Genomic DNA, 26723 nt, shown 5'->3' with positions numbered 1-26723 from the left:
TGCATTGTGATTCCTTCCGCTCACTTCACAGGGACCTTTTTTTTTTTTTTTTTTTTTTACAGCTACCTTCCGCAAGGCTTGGCGATCCCTGTCTGTCACTATATGAGGTACGTCTGGCCGTGGATTAGCTGTGGTTGTTGTCTCGCGGTTTCACTTCACTATCCATCACTAACTGTGGTCATTAGCAGCTTTAGGAGGGTTGAAATGTTACTCATGAATTTGTTACCCAGGTCACATTCGTAGCTACTGTCCGACCCATTCTGTTCCCCCCTCCCTCCCCCCCCCGTCTTTCTTCGTTTATATACTGGTAACATTAGTGGCAAATCACCCATCACACAGGGGTCTCCGGATGCTTTTGATCAGATAGTGTATGTTACAGTGACAACAAAACATGAAGAAAAACCAATATTCCAGCAGCGACTGAGTAGCGCTGCTGCATGACAGTAGCAGACACCGTGACGCGACTCGTGTTGGCGCATCGAGTCGAGGTTATTCGGGCAGGCAGATGTAGCTATCAAATGTGTACAGACGTCGTAAGTGTTGGAGGACATATCGTTAAAGCCTACGCTAATGTTGAACTGTTCTATCGAAAACAATTCGGACTGGAGAATTTTGTTTGTTTGTAACGAGAAGCAAACCTAAGTTTTTCGGTTGACGATGGGCAGCGCATGAACATGGTGAGCTATAACTGGATTGACTGGCTCCATCTACACATCTACAAATAGAAATTCCAATATTTGCTGAAATATCAGAGGTAATGCGTCTGGAGATTCTTAGTAGTATACAGCGCGGACAAAATAAAGTTGCTGACAGCGTCAGAACAGGTATGGGATGTCGAATCGGGAAAAATATTCATATAATCATAATAGGTTGGGAAGCACCGTTGTGGCTCTATGGCCACAAAACGGCAGCCAATTAGCGACGATCTCGCGGAAACCAACAGCCGGGACGAGCTGGTCGCAAGAATGTCTGAGGTTGTGACAATTATTCGCTACGAGTCGGGAATTTCGAGATGGTGCGCCAATGATGTGTGCGATGACGTCAACTCTGAAGCTGTTGTAGGAGGGAATTTCGATAATTTGTTGCAAAAAATGTGATCGGAGAGAAAAAAAGACTAATATTTAATTTCTACTTTCTTTTTGTCACTGTTTTACGTTACAGTAAAGTACATGTTAGAATGAGAGCACATTCACGTTGTCTGGACATGAGCAAAAATTACAACATGTCGCCTTGTAACGGGACATCCTCCTCTAACATTACTTTTCCTCAACAGTAGTTGTCGAAACCACAATTTTTTTCGAATTTTGGACAGGTCAGTATTATCTCAGTTGCATTTCTGAAAACTTTAATATAATTTTATACACAGTATGCTATATTTCAGGCTAAAATTTATGGAAAGGAATTACTTTATAAAATATTTTAGTTTCGAAGCTATAATCGGTAAGTACTAGTTCTGAATGTACAGCTAATAGCCTTTTCTTTGGAAACATTTGAAATTACGAATTGTTTGCACACTTAAAATTTATATTATTAATTACGCAATCCTGGAATGGTTACTATATTTATTCCTGGATTCATTTATGAAATAATACTCGAAGTTAATAATGTAACGAAAACTAGTAGGAATTCATTAGGCAAAGAAAATTGTAAACCCTTTGGAATATTGTTATTTCCGGAGAGAGTGGGAATCGTAAGCTTACCTCTGATGTGACGGGACGTATTTTTTTATAATAAGTGCGAACAATGTAATCTCGGCTTTGTTAATGTGAAAAATCAAAATGCTGTATGATATACTAAAATATGAGAAAACTGTGGAAAATATATTTATGTAAAAAATTCTGCAACAACAATATTCCAGTTTATTTAATTCAAACAAACCGTGAGGACCTGATGTTAGATTTTCAACTTCAAGAATCAGATCCCTGGACAAAAAGAACTGGAGCCATCTCAACATGACAAGCTAAGTAAACTTTAAAGTTTGCTGTAATCTTTGCTCCTCTCAAACCTTCATAAAAGACTTTGGTTATTGATTACATGGAATGACCATTGTTTAATGTGAACAACAGATGCAAGAAGGGAGGGAGGAGATTACCGCCTTTAGATTTAGCTTCTAACAACATTGCGCTTTACGGCACCACATGTCGACTGCAATTCGGCTGTGCGGTGTCTGCAGTATCTTCAAACGTTAATGGCATTAGAATATTTTTAGTGTAGGTGATTCACTGATCAGCCTCCACAATATTGACTAATAATCTGCGTCTAGTGTAACGAGCAATGGAGAGGAATTTATTGTTTGTATAGCTACGATCGTTCAGCTGAAACCAGTACATTCAGCAGATATTATTAGTACCTGACCTCTCCGACATAACAGACATCATCTATGCAAGCTAGTTTAATTGCATTTCTGCGCGCTAGTTGCTGATTGGCTGTCGTTTAGTTGCTGCTGTTTCAAAACGCTGCGTTTTTCGCGCTATGGTTATCTGGAAAACGTTGCTTCATTAGACGTCCGCTGACCCTATTATCAGGTTGTTGTTCTCCACCCTACAAACAGCGATGTAGCGAAGCCAAGCCATCCAAAGTATATGGGGGTGCGGTTTACGCTAAATAGTTCCGGACAGTGTGCTGAATTTTCTGATACACGCAACTAACGTGAAACTAATATTTTAAAAAAATAGAACTATATACGTTCTTCTGTGGGGTTGGAAAGAGCTTCGAAAAGAATGTCATCGACTTAACATACGAGTATGTGGAACGTTATCAAACAGCAAGCCCTGGAAAATTTGCTCGTAAATCGAACTGAAGATTGCACAAAATGAAAAAAGTTGTGATACGTAGGCAAACGAGTGTCGTGAACTGTTGTGTCGTGTAAATAATAATTTTAATTTGTGGTACATACGGTGAGCGAAGCAACCCTGTGTATTGAGAGTAACGTGTCTTGCGTTTCTGTTAATGTGCTACAGATTTTGACCATAATATAGAATGACATCTTAGGATAATATTTGGCTAATATGCATTCCGAACGATAGAGGTTCTCCTGAAAGACAGTCGTGAACGTCAAAAACAGACTTCACAACCACAGTAATCAGCCTTAACTGGCCGTCCAAAATGCTCACGGTATAAAACGTTCACTGTTAATATAAGGCAGGTACCGATCCTATGTTACTGAGGTGATCATAGCATTCGAACCGATCATCATTGTAGTTAAATTTCTGCTATGACTTGAGCGATTGGTTTATAAAATAGGACTGTATTTTTAGAGGCACTATTCGTATCGAAAATGATGGAATGAATAACATAGCATGCATGATGCCTCAGTAAATAATACTACCACTCAGGACAGCGCTACGTTTGTTAGAAATTGTGTGTCACTGAACGTCTACAAACTGAAAAGAATGCTGGATTGGGTGATTAATTTCATTGGTGATTGAACTATTCACTTTATTTTTAATCATCCTGTAGTTGATGCTATGGCTTCCCGGTAACCAATATCGCTTTTTGTCCTCGGATGTTTAATTTGCTTGACGAATTTTTTACCCAATTAAACTGCTCACAATCTTGAGCGAAAAAAAATCATTTCTTGAAGATGTAAGCTTCCGACATGTGAGTTTACAGGCAGTGACCTCAAGTCCGAGCAGAGCGAACTGGACTTAAGAGGAAAGGAGCCGCGGTGCAATAAATCAGACATCGCGTTACACCACATTCACGTGCAGTGAACAGAGCCTGGGAAACTTCCACTAACCCTATATATCGGGATTACAGATCAAAGGTAAGATTATGTGCCTAAATCACGTTACACTGGCCATGAATTTTACTCCAGAATATTAGAAATAACTGATTTGGAACTTTTCATCAGGACTAAAAAAGCGTTTATGGCACAAAATTTGTCCAGAAAATGCCATAATGACTCGTGATGAGTAGCCGCTCGCGCGGCAGACAGGGGAGCCACTGTAAATTCTTTTCCAGCACTTCGGTGAGACGGCGCCTACGACGTTCGGATATTCAAATCGAAATCTCTCCATCTGTACGCCAGCTGGAAGTATACATCATCTTAGGGTAAAATAGTCTGATAAAAATTTATGCGACGATGAGTGTTACAAAACGAAACTCGATATTTCACGTGCCGTGCGTCTCCAGTTAGAGACCTTCCGTATTATATGTTGCCGTCCCAGGGGCCTTGTCGATATTCCTTATTTACGGCTCTACGGCAGCCCATTCCTCTCTCTCTCTCTCTGCGCTCCCTTATCTAACGAAAAACAAGAAACACAAACCATTTATTTGAGAGAAACAAGAGAGTTGAGATTTCTGTCAGGTAGCGTCAACATTCATTGTTACGCAGCGAGTAGAAAAACGAAGTACTGCTGCTATCTCGCTTGATTCGTCTTCAGACTGTAACTGTTATTAGTTTCAGGATCTGCTTGTATAACTGACAACACAAAAGACAGAAATACCAGAAACCTCTCACTGTTATTTTACACTTCTACAGCGCGTTTACTAGAGTTTATAGCTCCATCATCATGTGGTTGAATTACGTCTAGTAAGTTACAAAGTTTTGCTGACTGTTTGTCACATTGTATGTAGGTGAAATGATAAAAAATCGACAATCTCTCGGCAACGGTCCGTGCTGTCTATATCAAGTGGCGTTTCGTACGGGCAAGGCAGACGCCCAAGGGCCACAAATCGGACGAATAAATTTACGAAAAATCGCATTGCTTTTACTTTTTTGTCTAGCTGGACACCCGGATCGCTCATGTATGTATATCACACTGTGAAAGTCTTAGCTCATGTCATAAATTTTGTCTTTGTGAGCCACGATTGGTCGATCTATGGTACTCATGGAACCGAAAAGTAAGATCAAACATAACGTGAATTTACTCTGTGTGAGTAAAACTCAGTCAGTCTCTCTCTCTCTCTCTCTCTCTCTCTCTCTCTCTCTCTCTCCCCCCTCCCTCCAATACACACACACTTATTATCTGTCAGTGATAGTGATATCGTAGTGGCTGCACAAGGGCTGGCAACGTTAGCACAGTAGCATCAAGCAAAGATTATGAAGAAAACCGTTCTGTTAGTCAAGGCCAACGCAATAGCTTTTTAATTCAATGTTACTTACCCTGACAATGGTGTCTTGTTGCTGTTTTACACATTGTCCGTAAGAGTGTACTTGCATGCCAAATTCGGCATCTGCTCCCATAATGAATATAAGCTGTGTACTGAAATGTCAATCAAGATTTGCTTATCACACGATAACTAAATATTTCAGGACAGTGGCTGTGATACTAGCGATACACGAGCGACTATACGAATGCGTGTAATTTTCGTATTCGTCTCTGTGTAAAATGATGTTTGATTTGTGGGGCGCTCAACTGCGCAGTCATCAGCGCCTGTACAAAGTCCCAAGTATTGAACAGTCCAATTTTTACACAATCCAATCTAGCCTCTGTCACGAATGATGATGAAATAATGAGAACAGCACGAACACCCAGTACCCTCGGGGTAAAATGAAAAGTAGTCTGAAACAACACAAGAGAAAATGAGGGGTTACGATGACTTTCACGGCTTTGGTCTCAAATTTTCGTGCCTATTTGTGGACGCTGAACTGCCTCTCGGTTCACACCTAAAAGAACTATTAAAGCAAAAATAGAGACTGCTTTACAACTCTGGGCGAAAACACCTTGCTACATAATAGTACGAGTTACTATTGTCTACATTACGTCCCTTAAACTAATGCGCGTGAAAAATACGAGCGTGCTCTGTACCCGAGATCTGCCGAGAGACGCGAAGTCAGGATAATCCCTGCCTAGCGCGAGACTAATGAATGAGAGACGGCAGTTAATAGTCCCTCAGTTCACTCATTGAGACGAAAGGGAACGCGCCTCGCATCCTGTTTGTAAACAGTCCCCGTCACTGGCTGGCTTAAGGTTCACCTCGCGCGCTATCACTTTCTCGCGCGGCCGCAACACAGACTGCGATCTGTAGCTCACTGGCGCCAGTGGGGAGCCGATGGACAGACTGGTTGCCACGCCGAGACGCTGACGCCAGAGCCGACACCGCTGCACCCGGACCCCTGCGTCCAGACGGACGAAAAATAGAGCGAGACCCTTCGGAGATCGTCGAGGCCAGCGAGGAAAGGGTGGGGGCAGGGGGGAGGGGGGGGGGGGACTATCCTGAGCCCAAGTGGCCGTCGCCCAACAGGACTTGCGTCACCTCCACTCACTGCCCGCTCTCACACACACAGGACTGCGCCCAGAATAGCGCGCCCCTGAGCGGCGCACCGGGACATTACGAGCGGCCGCTGACAGCGCGCAGCCGTTTCGCAGACGGCGTTGGCTGCTGGTGGCTGAGACAGCTGGTCGCTCGGCGCTACGTAACACCGGTGCCGGGAGGGGCGCGCACTGCCAAACCGGAACCACGCCGCCGGCTATTTGTGGCGCAGCTGGCGCGGCACTGCGCTGGGCGGCGTCTGGTTTCACCCGCGGAAATGTCGCAAGTAATTACCGGCTATCAGATTAGCGACCGCGCCCCCTCTCACAGCGAGCGCCACTCGGCAACGTTAGACTCTCCCAAAGTGAGTCAGCCGGTGTAACAATAAAGAAAGAGTTTATTCTTCAGTCCCCACTGATTCAGCTCGTGTTTGGAAGCTCTGACACACTATACGATGTTGTAAGTAGGCTGTTTAGATTTTTTTTATTGGTAACGCCACGTAGCGCCCTGTATGAATCACTGGCTGTGCTGTGTGCAGTCTGTGGCTGGTTTGCATTGTTGTTTGCTATTGTAGTGTTGGGCAGTTGGCTGTTAACAGCGCGTAGCGTTGCACAGTTGGAGGTGAGCCGCCAGCAGTGGTGGATGTGGGGAGTGAGATAGCGGAGCTTTGAGAGCGGATGATCTGGACAGAGACTGTAAATTTGTAAGACTGGATGTCATGAACTGATATATTATGACTTTTGAACACTATTAAGGTGAATACATTGTTTGTTCTTCATCAAAATCTTTCATTTGCTAACTATGCCTATCAGTAGTTAGTGCCTTCAGTAGTTAGAATCTTTTATTCAGCTGGCAGTATCGGCGCACGCTGTATTGCAGTAGTTCGAGTAACGAAGATTTTTGTGAGGTAAGTGATTCGTGAAAGGTACAGGTTATTGTTAGTCAGGGCCATTCTTTTGTAGGGATTATTAAAAGTCAGATTGCGTTGCGCTAAAAATATTGTGTGTCAGTTTACTGTTGATCAGAATAAGTAAAGAGAGTAATGTCTGAGTACGTTCAGTTTTGCTCAGCTGTTTGAAAATCAAATAACATAAGATGTTTATCAGCACAGTAATTCATAAATTTTTCTAAGGGGACGTTACAATGTTTGATAGGCAAAGGCGTCAACATTAAGAGCGCAAGAGAAATTACACTGATGAACTCAGTGGAGGGACCTTATATATGAAAAGAGTGCACCTAAGGCATGTACGAGGGGAGAGACCGTGTGATGACGACTTAGAAGAAAAAATGAGACTCGATATACGCACTGAGGTGGCAAAAGTCAAGGGATAGAGATACGCAAATACGCAATTGGCAGTATCGCGTACACAAGGTACTGTATGAAAGAGCAGCGAACTGGCGGAGCTGTTGTTTATACTCACTATCATATACAACCGTTAGCTCGACGAAAGATCAGTACCCAAAGACTGGGAAGTTGCACAGGACGCACCAAGATTCAAGAAAGGTAGTAGGAGTAATCCACTTAATTACAGGCCCATATCGTTAACGTCGGTATGCAGCAGGATTTTAGAACGTATATTGTGTTGGAACACAATGAATTACCTCGAAGGAAACGGTCTGTTGACATACAGTCAACATGGGTTTAGAAAACATCGTTCCTGTGAAAGACAACTAGCTCTTTATTCACATGAAGTGCTGAGTGCTATTGACAAGGGATTTCAGATCGATTCCGGATTTCCGGAAGGCTTTTGACACTGTACCACACAAGCGGCTTATAGTGATATTGTCTCCTTATGGAATATCGCCTCAGTTATGTGACTGGATCTGTGATTTCCTGTCAGAGAGGTCACAGTTCGTAGTAACTGACGGAAAGTCATCGACTAAATCAGAACTGATTTCTGGCGTTCTCCAAGGCAGTGTTATAGGCCGTTTTGCTGTTCCTTATCTATATAAACGATTTGGGTGACAATCGGAGCAGCCGTCTTCGGTTGTTTGCAAATGACGCTGTCGTTTATCGACTAATAAAGTCATCAGAAAATCAAAACAAAATGCAAAACGATTTAGAAGAAAGGCAGTTGACCTTAAATAACGGAAAGTGTGAGGTCATCCACATGAGTGGTAAAAGGAACTCAAACTTCGGTTACACGATAAATCAGTCTAATCTAGAAGCCGTAAATTCAACTAATTACGAATTACGAACAACTTAAATTGGAAGGAACACACAGATAATGTTGTGGGGAAGGCTAACCAAAGATTGCGTCTTATTGGCAGGACACTTAGAAAATGTAACAGACCTGCTAAGGAGACTGCCTACACTGCGCTTGTCCGTCCTCTTTTAGAATACTGATGCGCGGTGTGGGATCCTTACCAGATAGGACTGACGGAGTACATCGAAAAAGTTCGAAGAAACGCAGCGCGTTTTGTATTATCGCGAAATATGGCAGAGAGAGTCACTTAAATGATACAGGATTTCGAATGGACATCATGAAAAGAAAGGCGTTTTTCATTGCGACAGAATTTCCTCACGAATTCCAATCGCCAACTTTTTCCTCCGAATGCGAAAACATTTTGTTGACAGCGACTTACATAGGGAGGAACGATCACCAAGATAAAATAAGAGAAATCGGAGCCCGTACGGAAAGAATTAGGTATTCATTCTTTCGGCGCTCTATACGAGATTCGAATAATAGAGAATTGTGGAATTGGTTCGATGAACCCTCTCCCAGGCACTTAAATGTGATTTGCAGAGTATTCATGTGGATGTAGATTCATGTGAACAAGTTTCCGACGTGATTGTGGCCGCACGACGGAATTTAACAGACTTCGAACGCGCAGTAGTAGTTCTAGCTAGATGCATCGGACATTCCATTTTGGAAATCGTTAGGAAGTTCAGTATTCCGAGATCCAGAATCCAAATTTCAGGCATTACCTCTCACCGTGAACAACGCGGTGGCCGACGGCCTTCATTTAACGACCGTTTGCGTAGAATTGTCAGTGATAACAGACAAGCAACACTGCGTGAAATAATCACAGACATCAATGAGGGACGTACGATGAACGTATCCGTTAGGACAGTTCGGCGAAATCTGGCTTTAATAGCCTAAGGCAGAAGACGACCGACGCGAGTGCCTTTGGCAACAGTACGACATCGCCTGCAGCTCTCTCCCGCGCTCGTGACCATATCGACTGGAAAAACGTGCCCTGGTCAGATGACTCCCGATTTCTGTTGGTCTGAACAGTTCAAGCCAGTGGTTTGGCCACCCAGATCACCAGACATGAATCCCATTGAACATCTGTGGGACATAATCGAAAGGGCTGTTGCTGCGAGCGATCGCACGCACGAACGCGAACATGCCCACCACCTACACCCCCCCCCCTACCCCCCCCCCCCCCACACACACACACACACACACACACACCTCCAACAAACAGTTTATGACTTTGGGTGCTGGTTCTACTCTGAAATGAATGGGTTAGCAACGGAGAGGAATTAGCAGTGGGCAGCATCGAACTAATCAGAAGCCTGATGACCGACGAAACGGAAAAAACCACTGCTTATGAATGAAAATGCAACACCGTGACGACGGCATCTAACAAGCGTTAAAGAGAGATGAAGTGTACTACATACTTTGATATGGAAATCATCTGCATTTACAGTGTAATGCTTCCATTTATGCATGTCCGAAGGAGCACTGCATCGTAATTCGGAATAACACAGGCACTGCAATATCATAAATATCGTATACATTCGTATTGATCTAATATTACGTAGGTTCCACTCCCCCTATCGCCAGTACCAGGTTTGGAGAATGGAGTGGTCAGTGAATTCCTTGTAGCCCAGTGTCACTGAGGACACGACGGGCGGGGGAAGGGGGGGGGGGGATGCACTCATATGATGCCTAGACGTCAGCCCTCTGGAACGCTCCAGAAGTTGCGCTCGTTTTCTGTACTCAGCATATGCAGATACCTCACAACAGATTGCTAACATTTTCCTCTTTTTCTGTTCTGATAGCTTGGGAAACAATGTACACAAAATATCGTCTCTTTATAGAATACTGCTGCTTTATCTTAATGTGTATTTATTATCCGACACTATCACAAAATAGTCACAAATTATGAACGTTTTTAGTTGCTCGGGTACTTGTTTCTAGTTTTCACCGACACAATGTATACTGGGGATATATACTGGGTCATAAACGTTGTTTATCACAAATTAGTGTTAATTATGTACTGCGGTAGTCTGAGGACAGTACGCCATTGAAATTGACATTATGATACTAAAATGTGACGTACTGATGCCCACAGACAAAACTGTTACTACGGTAAGATATGTCTAGGATTTTAATACTGTTGGCTATGTCTAATGTTGTCGGCCAGGGCTATCTAGCAAGCAAACATAATACCCAGCACAAGCAATGGACTCCGTCGGAAACAAAAGTTGACTGGGAGGCGATTCTCCCAGCGCTATCCCATTTTAATGGCCGCAGATGAATCCCCGTTGTCAGTAAACGAACTTTCCCTACTCAAACAGTGTAGTAAAAGTTTTCTCTCGACGTCCGATAGCTATCTGTTCTCAGGGGAATAGTGAGAGAGGAGCGGCAGGAAGAGACGAGCTAGAAAGTCGCTCACGGAATTCTCAGGCGTACCTTCCCAGGTCCATCCGGCCACGAACTTCGTCACGCTCATGTGGCCCATTCACATCTTGATACTACTGCAGCTCCACAGGTAAACTGAGGCGAGGTCAGGAGTTGTCCCTGGCGGCGGGTAAGGCGACAGGGTGGATCCCAGGACGCCTACGAGCACAAACCAGGCTACACGTCAGCTGCTACGGCTGTCGCATTCCTGCCCGGCAAATACGACTTCACAAAGGCACGGCACTGTGATTAGTTTACGAGATTTTTCTTGACGTATTTACACAATGAAGCAGGTACAGTTTCCGCTAGCTGTTTGCCCACGGATGATTTGCTTTTACGTGTGCTGAATGTCATATATTTAATATGATCTTGCCCATTATTTTTACAAGTCGATAGCTGATAAAATATTTGGTTTGGAATCAGAAGTCCCACATCTATATTTTATTTGATTAATCTTTTATCTTGTGACTAGTTTCGCATTCGCAGCACCATTCCCAGGTGACTATTCCCATTTATAGATAAGCTGTCGACCTGGAATCTGACGTCATTAGTCGCAGTTGTACTCAAACTATGATTAAGGGGGTTTTCTCGTCTAGAGGTCCGATCTTTACCTCATTTTCAACTTTTTTTTTAGGAGAAATCAAAAGATAAACAGTGCCCTATTATTCATCATCGTTTACCTGCATTAAAATTTTCTTTTATCCAAAAATATTAATTAGTTATTAAACAAAATGGCGCCGAAGATCTTAATGCACGCCGTGCACCGGTAGGCGGGCGGACCTGGTTCAGGTAACTGGGTGGTCTGATACAGACCAGACTGAACAATTATTCCAATATAGCTACAAAATCCCCTTAGTGACTATGCCAGATTACAGCTCGATAGTTTATCTGGACGCAGGAATGTTAGCTTAATAATGAAGGCTGCGAACTCATAAAATAATCGTAAATAATTGAAGTATAAATAGAAAGATTAATTAAAAACGAAGTGTAATTGTGAAATTTCTGTTTTTAAAACATATTCTGTAAATATATCAAAAGATACTTAGGTTAGGACCGTCTATGTGCACATGAATAAAGGCAATATTTGATTCGCCGTAAGGCACCATCAGTCGCTTGAAATGCATACACATGTTCTTTTGTATGCAGTCCTGTGAACTTATAATTTGCTGTCTGCTATTGTATATCTAACTTACAAACAGTGCTCAATAAAATAAATAAATGTCTTGTGACTAGGGCCTCCCGTCGGGTAGTCCGTTCTCCGGGTTCAAGTCTTTCGGTTTGAGTCACTTCGGCGACTTGCGCGTCAATGGGGATGAAGTGATGGTGATTAGGACAACACAACACCCAGTCCCTGAGAGGAGAAAATCTCCGACCCAGTAATCTAACTCGGGCCCTTAGGATTGACATTCTGTCGCGCTGACCACTCAGCTACCGTGAGCGGGCGTTTTGCTCAATACTTTATTTACTACTTATTGCGTGTGTTGACGTTACTGTACTGTTGGTGTTGGTGTAGCAGTTGTTTTGCCTGTAGCATTGAACACAGGTTTTAGCTGAGGACACGAACTGCACTCAAATTTTTCCACGATGTTACCACGATTAATGCTATGTAATGTTGCCAACTGCGCCCCCGCCGCCCCCCCCCCTACACACACACACACACACACACGAACACAGCGGCTTTTTGTCCTGCCTGTGGGCCTGCGTCCAGAGTCGACGGAAAGCGTCGGTTTGTTTCCCCATTACAAGGAAATGATCTTGAAACTGTAATTTTACGTGCCCATTCCACAGAGCAGTCCCAAATTAGTCTACTGCGTTACTCGTTTTATCGGCTTGTATGAACAGCATCAGTAAAACACGAAGAATAACGAGTACGCCAGCAACGACTGAATAGCGCTCCTGCACGGCGGTATCAGACGGTGTTGGCCAGGACAGTACCGTACGGATTATCCCTCGTTTGTAGCATTCCTGTTAACACATATCCATAAAATGAATATCGCAATAGATTAATTTGGGACCACGCTGTCGAATGGGCAGCTAAAATTCCACTTTAATAATAATAATTTTGTTTGTAATGAGAAACACACCAAGGCTTTCCATCCGCGCTGGGCGTCGCATGAAACACGTGATAAGCAGAATTTGTTCGGGTTGACTCCAGCTGCTCTTTGCAATAACGAAATTGCAGATATCTGCCGAAACAGCAGGCAAAACGAGTCTGACGTCTTTTGGGAGAGTATGCAGGTTTAGCAGTCAGTTCTTAGCGCTTTAGTGCTACAGACAGAACAACAGCTTCATTAGTAGCGCAGTGAGAGCACTTTAAGAGTAACATTATCGTACGCACGCAGTAATTAATAAAACCTTATACAGAGCAAAAAGTTCCTGAGTTAGAATTATTTGTAGCTTACATGCATAACGGGAGAATAAGCTGAAAGGGCTGCATACAAATGAGATTGTGCATGTGTATTAGATCACATCTCAAGATCTGTTCTTCAAATACAAAACAGGGAACAGACCATAACACACTAACATTTCCTCATAATTAGTTATCGACAAACAGTGCCTATATGCTTACCAGATAACCCCGTTTAACATGAATTCTGTAACGATCTCTCTTCTTGCTTTCTACTTCGCTATTATAGTTCAGGAAATGAACACTGTCCTTAGGGATCGCAGTCAGCTGACAAAGACTTGTGGAATGATCTTTTTCTTCTACTGGAATGCGTGGTCTAGTTTCGGAAACGAAAAGCAGCAGAAGCTGTATCAATTACAAGAAATGATACACATTATATACAGAACAAATCACACAGAACGTATGAATCCAGTAGAACTGCTCTCAGCAACCGAGTAAAGATGCATTCGCCGGGTCCTACGTTCCTTCTGCGCTCCTACACAACTGTAGTACTTTTTCGATACTGATACACGAAATCTTCTCTGATACCCAGAAGATGCACAACGCCAAGAATCTGGACTTATATTTGCTTCGTATTCCTGATGAGATCGTTGGCTAATTGGGCTTCGGAAGATCGTATATCAATATTTTGCTGTTTATCGATATTTGCAGATGTGTTAAATTTCTTCTCCATGAATGAAAAATAAAGAACATAACCTGGAATACGATTGTTGAAGCACTGTTAGCGAGCCGTTACGTTTCCAAAGACTGTGCCAGCACACTAGCTTACGTTTAACACTCAGTTAGCGTGACTGGAAGTAATTTGAGGGCCCGGAAGTTTACAATAATTAACACAGCCATCATTGCAATTGTACGTTTCTCATTCAGACTGCTCTGGGAGCCCAAAAGAATCCGCCAACAACTTCTACGAGAAGAAATGTGTATTCAGAAATGTGTATTCAGAAATGTGCCAAAAAAGAGATGGATTCATGATGAAAAAATAATGAAATTAATTTGAAAAACTATATTTCATAGTAATTTCGAAAGTAAAGGTAAAGGAAGACAACACTGGTTGTTTCGTTGCTACAAGATCTTTTTTTTTACTCAAAATGAAGGAGGTCATAATGGAAAAAGAATGTTCGTAATGTGTTAGCAAAACATAACAATGAATAGTGTCTTCATCGACAGACCATTATATACTTAAAAGGATAAAGAGAATGTATGGAAGAACAGGAAGGAAAATTAAAGAAAAATTGACTTATGTTATATGCAGTAAACGTAGGTGACTCAAATAAGCAAATCTGATATACCACAGACAACCTTGAACCTGTTTAGATATAAAGTAAAAAACCTTGACATGTTTTGTCATAATTTGTTACCAAAACACTTTCCTGTAAGTTAAATGAATAAATCAGTTTGAGTGTCCAGGTTTGTAAAGTCCGTTTCCATACACCTGTTATCATATTGTAAACAATGATGGCCTTATAACGCTGCTTTGGGATACTCCACATATCATTTTTTCATCTGTCGATTTGAACCTGTTAACGGTATTGTACTGAGATCTGTCATCAAGTCACAAACCTGGTCTGGTCTGATATTTTGTTCACTGAACAACAGTCCAGAACTCTATCGAATGCGTTCAGAAAGTCAAGGAACATGGTATCATCCTAAAGTGCCTTTGTCTACGGCGATCCAGATTCCGTGAACGAACAGAGCGAACTTTTTCGCAAGATCTCTCTGCGGAATACATATTGGTTTGTATAGAGAAGAATTTCGTTCTCTAGAAACATAATAATGGGTGAGCGCTTTACATGTTCCTTAATTCTGCAAGAGAGTGACGTGAGGATAGAGGCCAATAATTATGTGCACCAGCTCGACGACCCCTTCTTGAAAGAAGTGACTGACCTGTGCTTTTTTCCAGGCGCTAGTGGTACCCTTCGTTGTTCCAGCGACCTACAGTACACCAATGCTAGACGGCGAGCAACTTCTTTCGAAGGTAAATATTATTCAAAATGTACGCTTACATCTTTGGATTTGCTAAGAAAGGATTACGGTCTTGGTACGTTTTTCTATTTTTTCATTTGTGGTCGGCAAATTTCGTTCTCACAACAGAAAAACAACTGTAAAGACAGTGCGTGATGTTCCCATCGGAGTATACAGAGAATGATGTTACTTCAGAACCAGCTGGAATCCCCAGGGACTCCCATCTGAATAATGGCCGCGGTGGGTTGCAAGAGAATCACGGTGTGATTGCGGGATTCGGGTAATATTCCCGCGGACGTCCCGGCTGCGCCTTGGCCAGACTACCGGCGCACAACGGCCGTATCCGCGGGCCGGGGCTTTCATCGAGATGTCTGCCCGCTCAAGAAAATTACGGGCTGCCAGGTAGGTTCCGGTAACCACAGCCTGTCGAACGGCTGCCAATTCGGCGTGATTTACACACTCTTGTTTGTCTGTGCGTACGTGCTGCGCGCGGCCCGCCACAGCTCGCAGCTATCCGCGCGATCCGGCGTCCGGACGATTGCTCTTAATGACTATCATATTACCTCGGCCCGACGGCCAGCGGGCTCGGACAACAATCGCGATGAATTGCGGGTAAACTTTACGCTGATTGAACTCCAGAAAACAAGTGCCAATTATTCGGCTTCTATTTTTGTAGCCCGATTTTCTAATGGTTGGTCACAGAATTGATTCTAAAGCAGAAATTATTGCACCGGTCGCAATTCCTCATGGGTAGTTTTTTTAAATTTTTATTTTAAAAGAGCTTGTCGTGGTATCGACAGTGGGACAATTACAGCCAGAACGTTTCGAACGCTCGTTTATACTTCCCAGGTAAATGTTAGCCGCCGTTTTCAATCTGACGTTCTTGATACTTCAACACGGCGTCTAAATCATGTTTAATAGATTTATTACTCTGTAATTACTGCAAACAGTTTAGCTTTTTTAACCATATCGCCGCGGCTGTTTTCCACTGCTCTCAGCCGTACGTAATCTGTACTTAGTTCAACACTACAAAATGGAACGGTAGTTACACAGTGTTTAATATGAGGAGTTTGAGATGAATGTACCGTTGCTGCTACTCTTGCTTTTTACTTTTTACCTGTACTCAGTGTCCGTCATACAATCTATGACAACAAAAAGGCAGGTTTCTTCTCACGTGCGAATACTCTCACAACCACTCTCAAATGTTTCGTCCTTTTTCGCTGGGACATTCATTCATTATTTTGATATTAAGATCGTAGCAATAACTCTCATTACTCGAAACAATACTAAAGCTGTTGACAAATGATTGTTCCATATATTAAAAGACGCATTTAGTAACATAAGTCGTGTTCAGCACTATGGCTAACCATTTACGAATACGATTGGAGTACTGTGACCGCACTGGTCCTCACAGCGGCTTTTAAAACGAAGGCAGAAGATCTGCATGTTTACTTGACGTGCTCATTTTTTGACTTTTCGCTTTCTGTCCCTGATGGTAAAGTGGGCTGTTCAAGTTGTGACCCACCGCAGATTCAGGGTCTTTTCGGACAGATAAAGGGTGACCAACGGGGCTCGGACGTTCTCACATTGCCTAATACGTCTTTGTTAGTGGTGGGAAGGAGGTGCCGCACACGACATGTACTTCGAGAATGTCTTCCACTGCAGTAAATGGCATAAAAAAGCCTGAAAAACCAACATACTGATATTCATTTGAAAACCTTCCGTTTAACCGCTGGTCACCCTATGCCAGGCGAGTTGGTAATGTCTAAAACGGAGTTTCACTCAGGAATAGTTAAGAGACAAGTTCCAACACCAGCGTTTGCCTTACAACATAGGGAAACATTGCAATATCCTTGGCCAAACCCGGGGATGGAAACTATTTCGAATTACTTCTAGTCCATGTGTAAGACTATTTGTTTATTTGTATAATGAGTAGAATCGATGACTTCGTCGAAACATGCAGTGGGCCTACGTAGGTATCGCTAGAGTTGCGACTAACTCCCTTCAGTGGTCATTGAAACACAAAACATAATGACAATATTGCCGAAAATCTGATCTGTGTCTGGAATACACTACTTAAAGCCTTTACGTTGGTGTGAAGCTCAAATGAATTATGTGTGTGTGTGTGTGTGTGTGTGTGTGTGTGTGTGTGTGTGTGTGTGTGTGTGTGTGTGTGTGTTTTACTGATAATTAACTGGAATGCCACCACAGTACAAAAGTGCGTATTATGATGCAATTGTAATGTGAAAGAAAACTGAGGACATCTTAGATGACGGTCAGTTTGGCTTTAGGAAAGATAAGGCACCAGAGGGGCAGTTCTGACACTCCGCTTGAAGCAAGTGTTTAGAAAAGTCGAGGCACCCTCATGGGATTTGTCGACCTAGAAAAAGTGTTCGATAACACAAAAAGAGTCATGGTGTTCGAGATTCGATGTTTGGTTGAATGGTTCTCACGTTGACACTTGGTGATGGTCCAGCATTGAAATTTGGGGAAGGGTTGTACGTCTGTCACGTTGAACGATTCTCTTCAGTCGTCGTTGGTCCAGTTCTTGCAGGATCTTTTTCCGGCCGCAGGGATGTTGGAGATTTATTGTTTTACCGGATTCCTGATGTTCACGGCACACTCCTGAAATGGTCGTACGGGAAAATTCCCACTTCATCGTTACCTCGGAGATGATCTGTCCCATCACCCTGCGCCGACTGTAACACCACGTTCAAACTCTCTTAAATCCTGATAACCTGTCATTGCAGCAGCAGTTAACCGATATAACTGCGCCAGGCACTTGTTGTCTTACATATACATTGCTGACCGCAGCGCCGTATCCTGAGTGTTTAGGTCTGTCTGTATTTGAATACGCATGCCTATACCAGTTTCTTTGGCGCTTCAGTATATATAACAGAAATTTAGAATACGCTACATGATGAGAAAAAAAATCTTCTGCTCATGCAGACTGATAATACGAAGACGGTGCTACATACCATTAAATGGGAATATCCGGGTAGTCGATAGCTGAAAGCGTTCTTCGTACGAACGCTTTAAAAATGACGAACGCTGAGCAGCGCGAGGGAACTTTCCAATACTCGTTGTTCCAGCGGCTCACCTCAGAGTGCTAACACAGGCGAAACATCGAGTTGGAAACTTTTCCAGGCTTTCCTTATCTCGCTTAGGAAATCTAGTCAGATGGAAAGCGCAGGAAAAAGCAGCGTGCGATCTAAGACAGTCCTTCCCACTCCCCCATCAACACTACCTCCACATTTCTCTCTCATACCTTTCCCTCAAACTTAGCACGAAGTCGGCTACACTACGTAAGTCGTTGGTGGCAAACCAAGAAGATATACTGACAGCACTTACTCAAAGAATTATGTGTATATATGTTTATGTGGATTAGAATCGTCTGGTCTGAAAACCAATATACAGTTCAATCCTACAGCGTAATCTCTCGTATTTTTATGATGCAAAACGCAGGAAATACGAAACACACTGAGACCTTTCTTTTGTTTTATACTTTGTGGTATTTCACGCTGATTTAATCGGCTCTTGACATCTTTTTGTGGGATATTTTATATAATCTGCATTACCAGTAAAGTAGTTGTAAAGCAATTAAGCGCACAGTCCTGGATTGAAGTCTAATCTGCATAAAGACCGATAGCAAATCGCCCTACGCCACAATGGCCAAAACTGAAATCGTAAACAGAACGTGAATTCTGGCTCATTTGTGTTATTTTCCTGAGACAATCAATCGTCATTATACTTTAGAGTGGTCTACCAGGTTGACAATTACACATCTACACACCCAATCATAGAAAGATAGTGCACAGAAAGGGAAGCGGCAATCTTTCTCTCTTCGTTTGAAGTTCTCAGCTGGTAATTTGGGCAGAGTCTTCCTTATAGAAATATCGGATGGCTTACGTACGTATCAACTAGGGGCAATATGACTTTAGTAGTAACTCTTAGATAAAGTTACGAGAACTTACAGAACATTCCGAGCAAATTCATTGTAGTTGAGCAAAATATTAAATATTTTGTCCTAGAATATTCAGAGAATGCTCATCCACCTTTTTTAGTGGGAGAGTGATTGAATGGAGGCACTATGGATACTAAGGTCAAAGCTATGCAATCCAAAATCAAAACGTGCTCATTCTCGCATTCTACATCTATACGAATATTCTGTAGTTCACAGTGAAGTTTCTGGCAGAGGGTTCATCGAACCACCTTCAAGTTCTTTCTCTACCTTTCCACTCTCGAACAGCAAGCGGGAAAAACGAAGCTCCGATTTATTTTATTATGCTGACCATTTCTCCCTCTGTAGATGGATGCCAGAAGAATATTTTCGGTTTCAGAGATTAGTGATTGAAATTTCATGTGGAGTTCCTACCGTAACAAAACTCGCCTTTGTTTTAAAGATTGGCAATCCAATTTATACCAGTGACACACACTATCTCACTTCGCTACAATACAGAACGATATGCCCTTCTTTACTCAATTTCGCGATAATACAGAACGATATGCCCTTCTTTCGCTCTACTCAATTTCGCGATAATACAGAACCATATGCCCTTCTTTGAATTTCTATCTAGTCCGTCAATCCTATCTGATACAGACTCGCCATCGCGCAGCAATACTCCAGAACACTACAGACAAGCGTAGTGAAGGTAGTCTGTTTAGTAAACCTGTGGCATGTTTTACCAGTAAGTCTTTGGCTCACTTTCCGTGCAACATTGTCTATGTGATCGTTATTCTTGACAGTAATCCCTAAGTATTTAGTTGAGTTCACAGTCTTTGTATTTTTGTCATTTGTCGAGTGACCGAAATTTAGCGGCCTCCTTTTAGTACTCATGTGTATGATTTCACACTTTTCATTGCTTAGAATCATTGTTAAGACAAGAGGTAAAACCACAGAGCTGCCTCGAAAATGTGTATTTTGCACCTGTTGTCAGCAATGGGTAACGTTCTTTTGTATGATTCTTCTTCTCGAAGGGCGCCGAACATTTTGGTAGCTATCGACCACAAATGTATCGTAACTTTCCGGTGAAAAATGTTTAATGGACCAGTTCATATTACCGGGACTGTTTCAATTACGTACACTGCAGCCAACATGTGACTCGCGTAGGCTGTAGCTAGAAGTACCGAATTGTCGTCTTATGTCATGTGGCCGCTTGCCATCAGCGGGAGATGGCCGGATGGCCCCCCCTGCATTACGCGTGGGACTCCTGCCAAGATACACCTGTCTGACCGCCGGAGTGGAACGTGTTGCCAAATAAACAAGACCAGAGATGTACGACGACTGTGACAGGTGGGTGGGGAGGATACGGCGACGTGACGGCGCCTGACGTACAACACACGAGCCCCGCGAATAACAACAGCCTGGGACTGCTTTTATATGCTGCAGTTGTCTGCTTTAACTGATCCATGCCAAGGGCAGCGGAACAGTAATGTCGAGATAGGCTATTCGCCTCTCTCACTTTATTGGGCTAAGAGTAATTTCCGAATTTTAATCTTCCATTCTCTCATTTTTTTGTCATTAAATTTGGAGTGTATTGCACTCATATCGTTCTAGAACGTTACCTCATCAAATATAAAGAGTAAATATTAATATTACTACTACTATAATAATAATAATAATACACTACTGGCCATTAAAATTGCTACACCACGAAGATGACGTGCTAAAGACGCGAAATTTGACCCACAGGATGAAGATGGCATGATATGCAAATGATTCGCCTATCAGAGCATTCACACAAGGTTGGCGCCGGTGGCGACACCTACAACATACTGACATGAGGAAAGTTTCCAACCGATTTCTCATACACAAACAGCAGTTGACCGGCGTTGCCTGGTCAAATGTTGTTGTGATGCCTCGTGTAACAAGGAGAAATGCGTACCATCACGTTTCCGACTTTGATAAAGGTCGGATTGTAGCCTATGGTGATTGCGGTTTTTCATATCGCGACATTGCTGCTCGCGTTGGTCGAGATACAATGACTGTTAGCAGAATATGGAATCGGTGGGTTCAGGAGGGTAATACGGAACGCCGTGCTGGATTCCAACGGCCTCGTATCACTGGCAGTCGAGATGACAGGCATCTTATCCGCATGGCTATAACGGATCGTGCAGCCACGTCTCGATCCCTGAGTCAACAGATGGGGACGTTTGCAAGACAACAACCATCTGCACGAACAGTCTGACGTCGTTTGCAGCAGCAGGGACTATCAGCTCGGAGGCCATGGCTGCGGTTTCCCCTGACGCTGCATCACAGACAGGAGGGCCTGCGATGGTGTATTCAACGACGAACCTGGGTGCACGAATGGCAAAACGTCATTTTTACGGATGAATCCAGATTCTGTTTATAGCATCATGATGGTCGCATCCGTGTTTGGCGACATCGCGGTGAACGCACATTGGAAGCGCGTATTCGTCGCTGCCATACTGGCTCTGACCACTATGGGACTCAACTGCTGAGGTCATTAGTCCCCTAGAACTTAGAACTAGTTAAACCTAACTAACCTAAGGACATCACAAACATCCATGCCCGAGGCAGGATTCGAACCTGCGACCGTAGCGGTCTTGCGGTTCCAGACTGCAGCGCCTAACCGCACGGCCACTTCGGCCGGCTGCCATACTGGCCTATCACCCGGCGTGATGGTATGGGGTGCCATTGGTTACACGTCTCGGTCACCTCTTGTTCGCATTGACGGCACTTTGAACAGCGGACGTTACATTTCAGATGTGTTACGACCCGTGGCTCTACCATTCATTCGATCCCTGTGAAACCCTATATTTCAGCAGGATAATGCACGACCGCATGTTGCAGGTCCTGTACGGGCCTTTCTGGATACAGAAAGTGTTCGACTGCTGCCCTGGCCAGCACATTCTCCAAATCTCTCACAAATTGAAAACGTCTGGTCAATGGTAGCCGAGCAACTGGCTCGTCACAATACGCCAGTCACTACTCTCGATGAACTGTGGTATCGTGTTGAAGCTGCATGGGCAGCTGTACCTGTACACGCCATCAAAGCTCTGTTTGACTCAATGCCCAGGCGTATCAAGGCTGTTATTACGGCCAGAGGTGGTTATTCTGGGTACTGATTTCTCAGGATCTATGCACCCAAATAGCGTGAAAATGTAATCACATGTCAGTTCTAGTATAATATATTTGTCCAATGAATACCTATTCATCATCTCCATTTCTTCTTGGTGTAGCAATTTTAATGGCCAATAGTGTAATAATAATAATAATAATAATAATAATAATAATGAGGCATGGTTTTAGTGACCAGGGAGCCAACTTACGTTACTTATCGATTGTACTAGAGCACGCTGGTAGTAGACCACCACTTAAGTCTTAACGGAAATTATTAAATGATGTGTTATACTCGTGTTCGTTTGTATATGTAATCCTGATTCGACGACGTAGGACCTACGTGACCCTTTGGCAGTGAAGCAGTGATACTGTAGGCAACTGACTCCACTATACATAATTTATATCGTTACCACACTGTAACAGGCGCATAATTATTTCTTCAACAATCAGTGTTCTCGTATCAGACTGATGTACAATTGAGAAAAACATTTCTGAAACTGTTAAGAAGGAAAATTGTGGGTGACGGCGAGAACACAAGGAGGTTGTCAATGACATAGCTGGGCTAGCATGTAAGCAGCTGATTAGCCCAAGTTACGAAGACAACACTAAACCAACCGAAAGGCACATCAAAAATTGATCAAGACTGTAATGTTATCACCGACCACTCAGTCGTCAGGCCACGAGTGGCCTACCGGGACCATCCGACCGCCGTGTCATCCTCAGTGGAGGATGTGGATAGTAAGGGCGTGGGGTCAGCACACCGCTCTCCCGGCCGTTATGATGGTATTCTAGACCGAAGCCGCTACTATTCGGTCGAGTAGTTCCTCAATTGGCATCACGAGGCTGAGTGCACCCGGAAAAATGGCAACAGCGCATGGGCCTGGATGGTCACCCACCCAAGAGCCGACCACGCCCGACAGCGCTTAACTTCGGTGATCTCACGGGAACCGGTGTATCCACTGCGGCAACGCCGTTGTCGTAATGTTATCACATCAGACTAATTAGTAAGCTTTTGCACCACAAATAATCCTGAAACAAATCTCTGTATACGAGTGAAAGCGTATCACGTTTGCCTACCGTTAGCAGGGTTCTTAAACAATGAGCTGCCCTGAAAAGAATAAAGAACCACTTTTCGAATTTTGCCTGTCGGCATGTCTCTCTCTAACCTTACGAAGTTGTCTTGCAAACAGCAGCGTATAATGAAGAGTGATACATGATTTTCAGAGAGAATGCCATTTTGCAGACACTTTTACACAGATATATTTATCTGTTTGGTGCTATTTACTTATAACTTGCCATTTAGCAGCTAAAACAGATGGAATTTATCGCTGTTTTAAACTACACACTAGCGTTACGTAGAAATGTTTTTATATAAACTAAAAAGTTATTATACGAGGGGCATTCAAGAACAAACGCAATACGTTTTTTTCTGAAAGCAGGTTGGTGTTATTCAGCATTCCAATACACTGTATTATTCCTCAATCTTTTGGCTGGAAAGCCATGTTATTCCATCATAATTGTTCAACGCGAGGGCCTTAAGCCACCTGACTGAGGGCATGTGCGCCCTTATGGTACCATTCTACTGGTCAACGCCGGAGCCAATGTCTTTCTGAATGAGTGATCTCCCCTTCATCCATGTACTGCTTCCCGCGTACTGCGTCCTTCATTGCGTCTTTTTCTTCGGAGACTATGGTTTGCCGTTTTGTTTCCGGTTCGAAGAGATAAACCTATGTGTCATCGGCCGTGACGAAGTTCGACAAGAAATTGTCACGATCAGCCTCTTAACGCACCAGAAATCCTACAGAGATGGCTCTTCGTTGCTCTTTATGGTCTTCTACTCGTATTAGACGGCGATGAATCCAGCGGGCACATACCTGTGGGTGCTCCAACTGGTGGACGAGTGTGTCAGCACTACCTACAGAGAAGTTCAATTTTGTTTGATTGTAATGCGTCAATCACCTTGAATGAGTGTGTCTGCACGTTCCAACATTGCAGGCGCGCAGGAAATCGGACAGGTTTGCGCGACTTTGTCGTTGAAGCGCGTTTGAGTATCAGCGAAGTTTTGGTTTTCAGAAAAAAAAAAAAAAAAAAATAGGATCGTGTGGTATTCTTGGCCGTGAGGCCCCGTCCGGGGAAGTTCGGTAGCCCAGTGCAAGGCTTATTTCAGGCGACGCCACATTGGGGGACTTGTGCTTCGGTCATGATGTGGAGGACACAACACCCAGTCCACGGCCGGAGAAAAATCTCCAACCCCGCCGGGAATCGAACCCGGGCCTACTGCATGGTAAGCAAGTACGCTACCACTCAGCTAAGCAGGCGGACTGTCGCCAAAAGAGACTCAATGACAGCTCTCTGCTTGGATCGCACCTCCACTGCAGACGCCATAGGCTACGTATAGTGCCGCCAGCTATTAGAACTTCATGAAATTACTGGGGCTGAAGCGGGAAAATAACATATTCCGTTTCTGCTCAACCGAAACTAACAAAAAAACTGTGTTGCATTACCTATTGAACTCGGCTAATGTCTGAAGTAGTACTGGAGGGGACCGACACCATGAATCTTGCAGGGCCGTCCATAGATCCATAAGAGTAAGAGGGGGTGTCGACCTCTTCTGAAGAGCGCGTTGGAAGGCATCCCAGATATGCTAAATAATGTTCCTGTCTGGGGCGTTTGGTGGCCATCGGAAGTTTTTAAACTTAGAAGACTGTTCCTGGAGCCACTCTGGTAGCAATACTGGACGTGTGGGGTGTCGCATTGTCCCACTCGAATTGTCCAGTTCGTCGGAAAGTACAACGGACATCAATGGATGGAGGTGATCAGACAGGATGCTTACATGTCATCTATCAGAGTCGTATCTAGACGTATCAGAGGGCCCATGCCACTCTCACTGCGCCGCCCCACACCATTAGAGGGCGTCCACCAGCTTGAACAGTCACTTGCTGACAAGCAGGGTCCTTGAATTCATGACGTTGTCTCCATACCTGTACACGCCCATCCGCCCGATACAATTTGAAACGAGACTCGTCCGACCAGGCTACATGTTTCCAGTCGTCAACAGTCCACAGTCATCAAGGATACACGACTGGGCCTTCGTCTCCGAAAGCCCATATTGATGATGTTTCGTTGAATGGTTCGCACACTGATACTTGTTGATGGCCCAGCACTGAAATCTGCAGCAATCTGCGGAAGGGTTGCACTTCTGCTCGTTGAACGATTCTCTTCAGTCGTCGTTGGTCCCGTTCCTCTAAGTTCTTTTCCCGGTCGCAGCGATGTCGGAGATCTGACGTTTTACCGGATTCCTGATATTCTCGGTATACTCGTGAAATGGTCGTACGGGAAAATCCTGACTTCATCGCTACCTAAGACATGCTGTGCCCCATCGCTCCTGCGCCGACTATAACAGCACATTCGAGCTCACTTAAATATTGATAACCCGCCATTGTAGCAGCAGTAACCGATCTAACAACTATGCTACACACTTGTCTTATACAGGCGTTGCCGACCGCAGCGCCGTATTATGGCTGTTTACGTATGTCTGTATGGCTGGCGCTGTACGGTAAACTCATCCTAGTGCTCTTCGAAACATGCAGGTACCCTGCGAGCTGTAGGACAGGTTGCATTGTCCTGATGGTAGGCGCCCTGATGTATGGGTGGACATGGTCCCCAAGAATACATGCATGCTTGTGTTGATCTACCGTACCTTCTAGAATGACGAGATGACGAGATGACACAGTGAATAGCACAAAAACATTCCCCACAACCTTGACCCCTCCGACGATTGTTGCAGTGTTTGCTTTCAGTCCCATGGAGCATAAAACGTGATTTATCTGCAGAGGCCACATGTTGCCACTCAGTGGACGTCCAGATGCGGCTAGGCGTGCGAATTACAGCCGTCGTCACCGATGAGCGGCAGTCGGCGTGGGTGATGAACCTGGAGCCTGCTGCCGAAGCCCGTCTCGTACCCGAAGAAACTTACGAAGCCTCTTTCTCGCCTAATTCGTGCCAGTATCAATACTAGAGGCGGTTTTACTCTATATTTGTGTATTGTTCTCTGACGGGAGGAGGTGACTTTTTTCTCTCTATTAGTTGCTCTCTTTGTCTGTTGTTTGATTCTGTTTGATTTCTCATAGGCAGTCTCTTGTGTTCTATTTCCTTCACATTCACTGAACAGTGTACCTGTTTTTATTCTTTGGGAACAAAATACGAAGATACAAATTCCAGTGTATCACGCCCCTTATTGGTTACCCGTGTTGAAAGATTTTTCTGTCTTGTGAGTCGAGCGTTGACCAACACACTTTTATTCCCTAGTACACCGAGTTCCACGTATGTCACTATTCTATCGTTAAGTGATTCTCACTTTCTGCTTTAGTTACTGCAAACTAGTTTCCTTTCGGTTCACTCTTTTATCAGCAAGTTGTCGCCTTCTTAAACATATCTG

At 43.8% G+C, this 26723-nt stretch overlaps 1 protein-coding gene across 1 annotated transcript in view; it reads right to left on the bottom strand.

Moving 5' to 3' along the window:
- Positions 1 to 26723, bottom strand: part of LOC124573831 (flocculation protein FLO11-like) — a 123631-nt gene that overhangs the window by 34318 nt on the left and 62590 nt on the right. The window contains exon 4 of the mRNA XM_047131144.1: positions 5108 to 5207. Coding sequence (XP_046987100.1) covers positions 5108 to 5207 — 100 coding nt within the window. The remainder of the gene's footprint in view (positions 1 to 5107; positions 5208 to 26723) is intronic.

This window comes from Schistocerca americana, chromosome 1 (assembly GCF_021461395.2).
Source record: "Schistocerca americana isolate TAMUIC-IGC-003095 chromosome 1, iqSchAmer2.1, whole genome shotgun sequence".
Taxonomy (NCBI): Eukaryota; Metazoa; Arthropoda; class Insecta; order Orthoptera; family Acrididae; genus Schistocerca; species Schistocerca americana.
The sequence above is the reverse complement of the archived record's forward strand: the minus strand, read 5'-3'. Positions and strand labels throughout refer to the sequence as shown.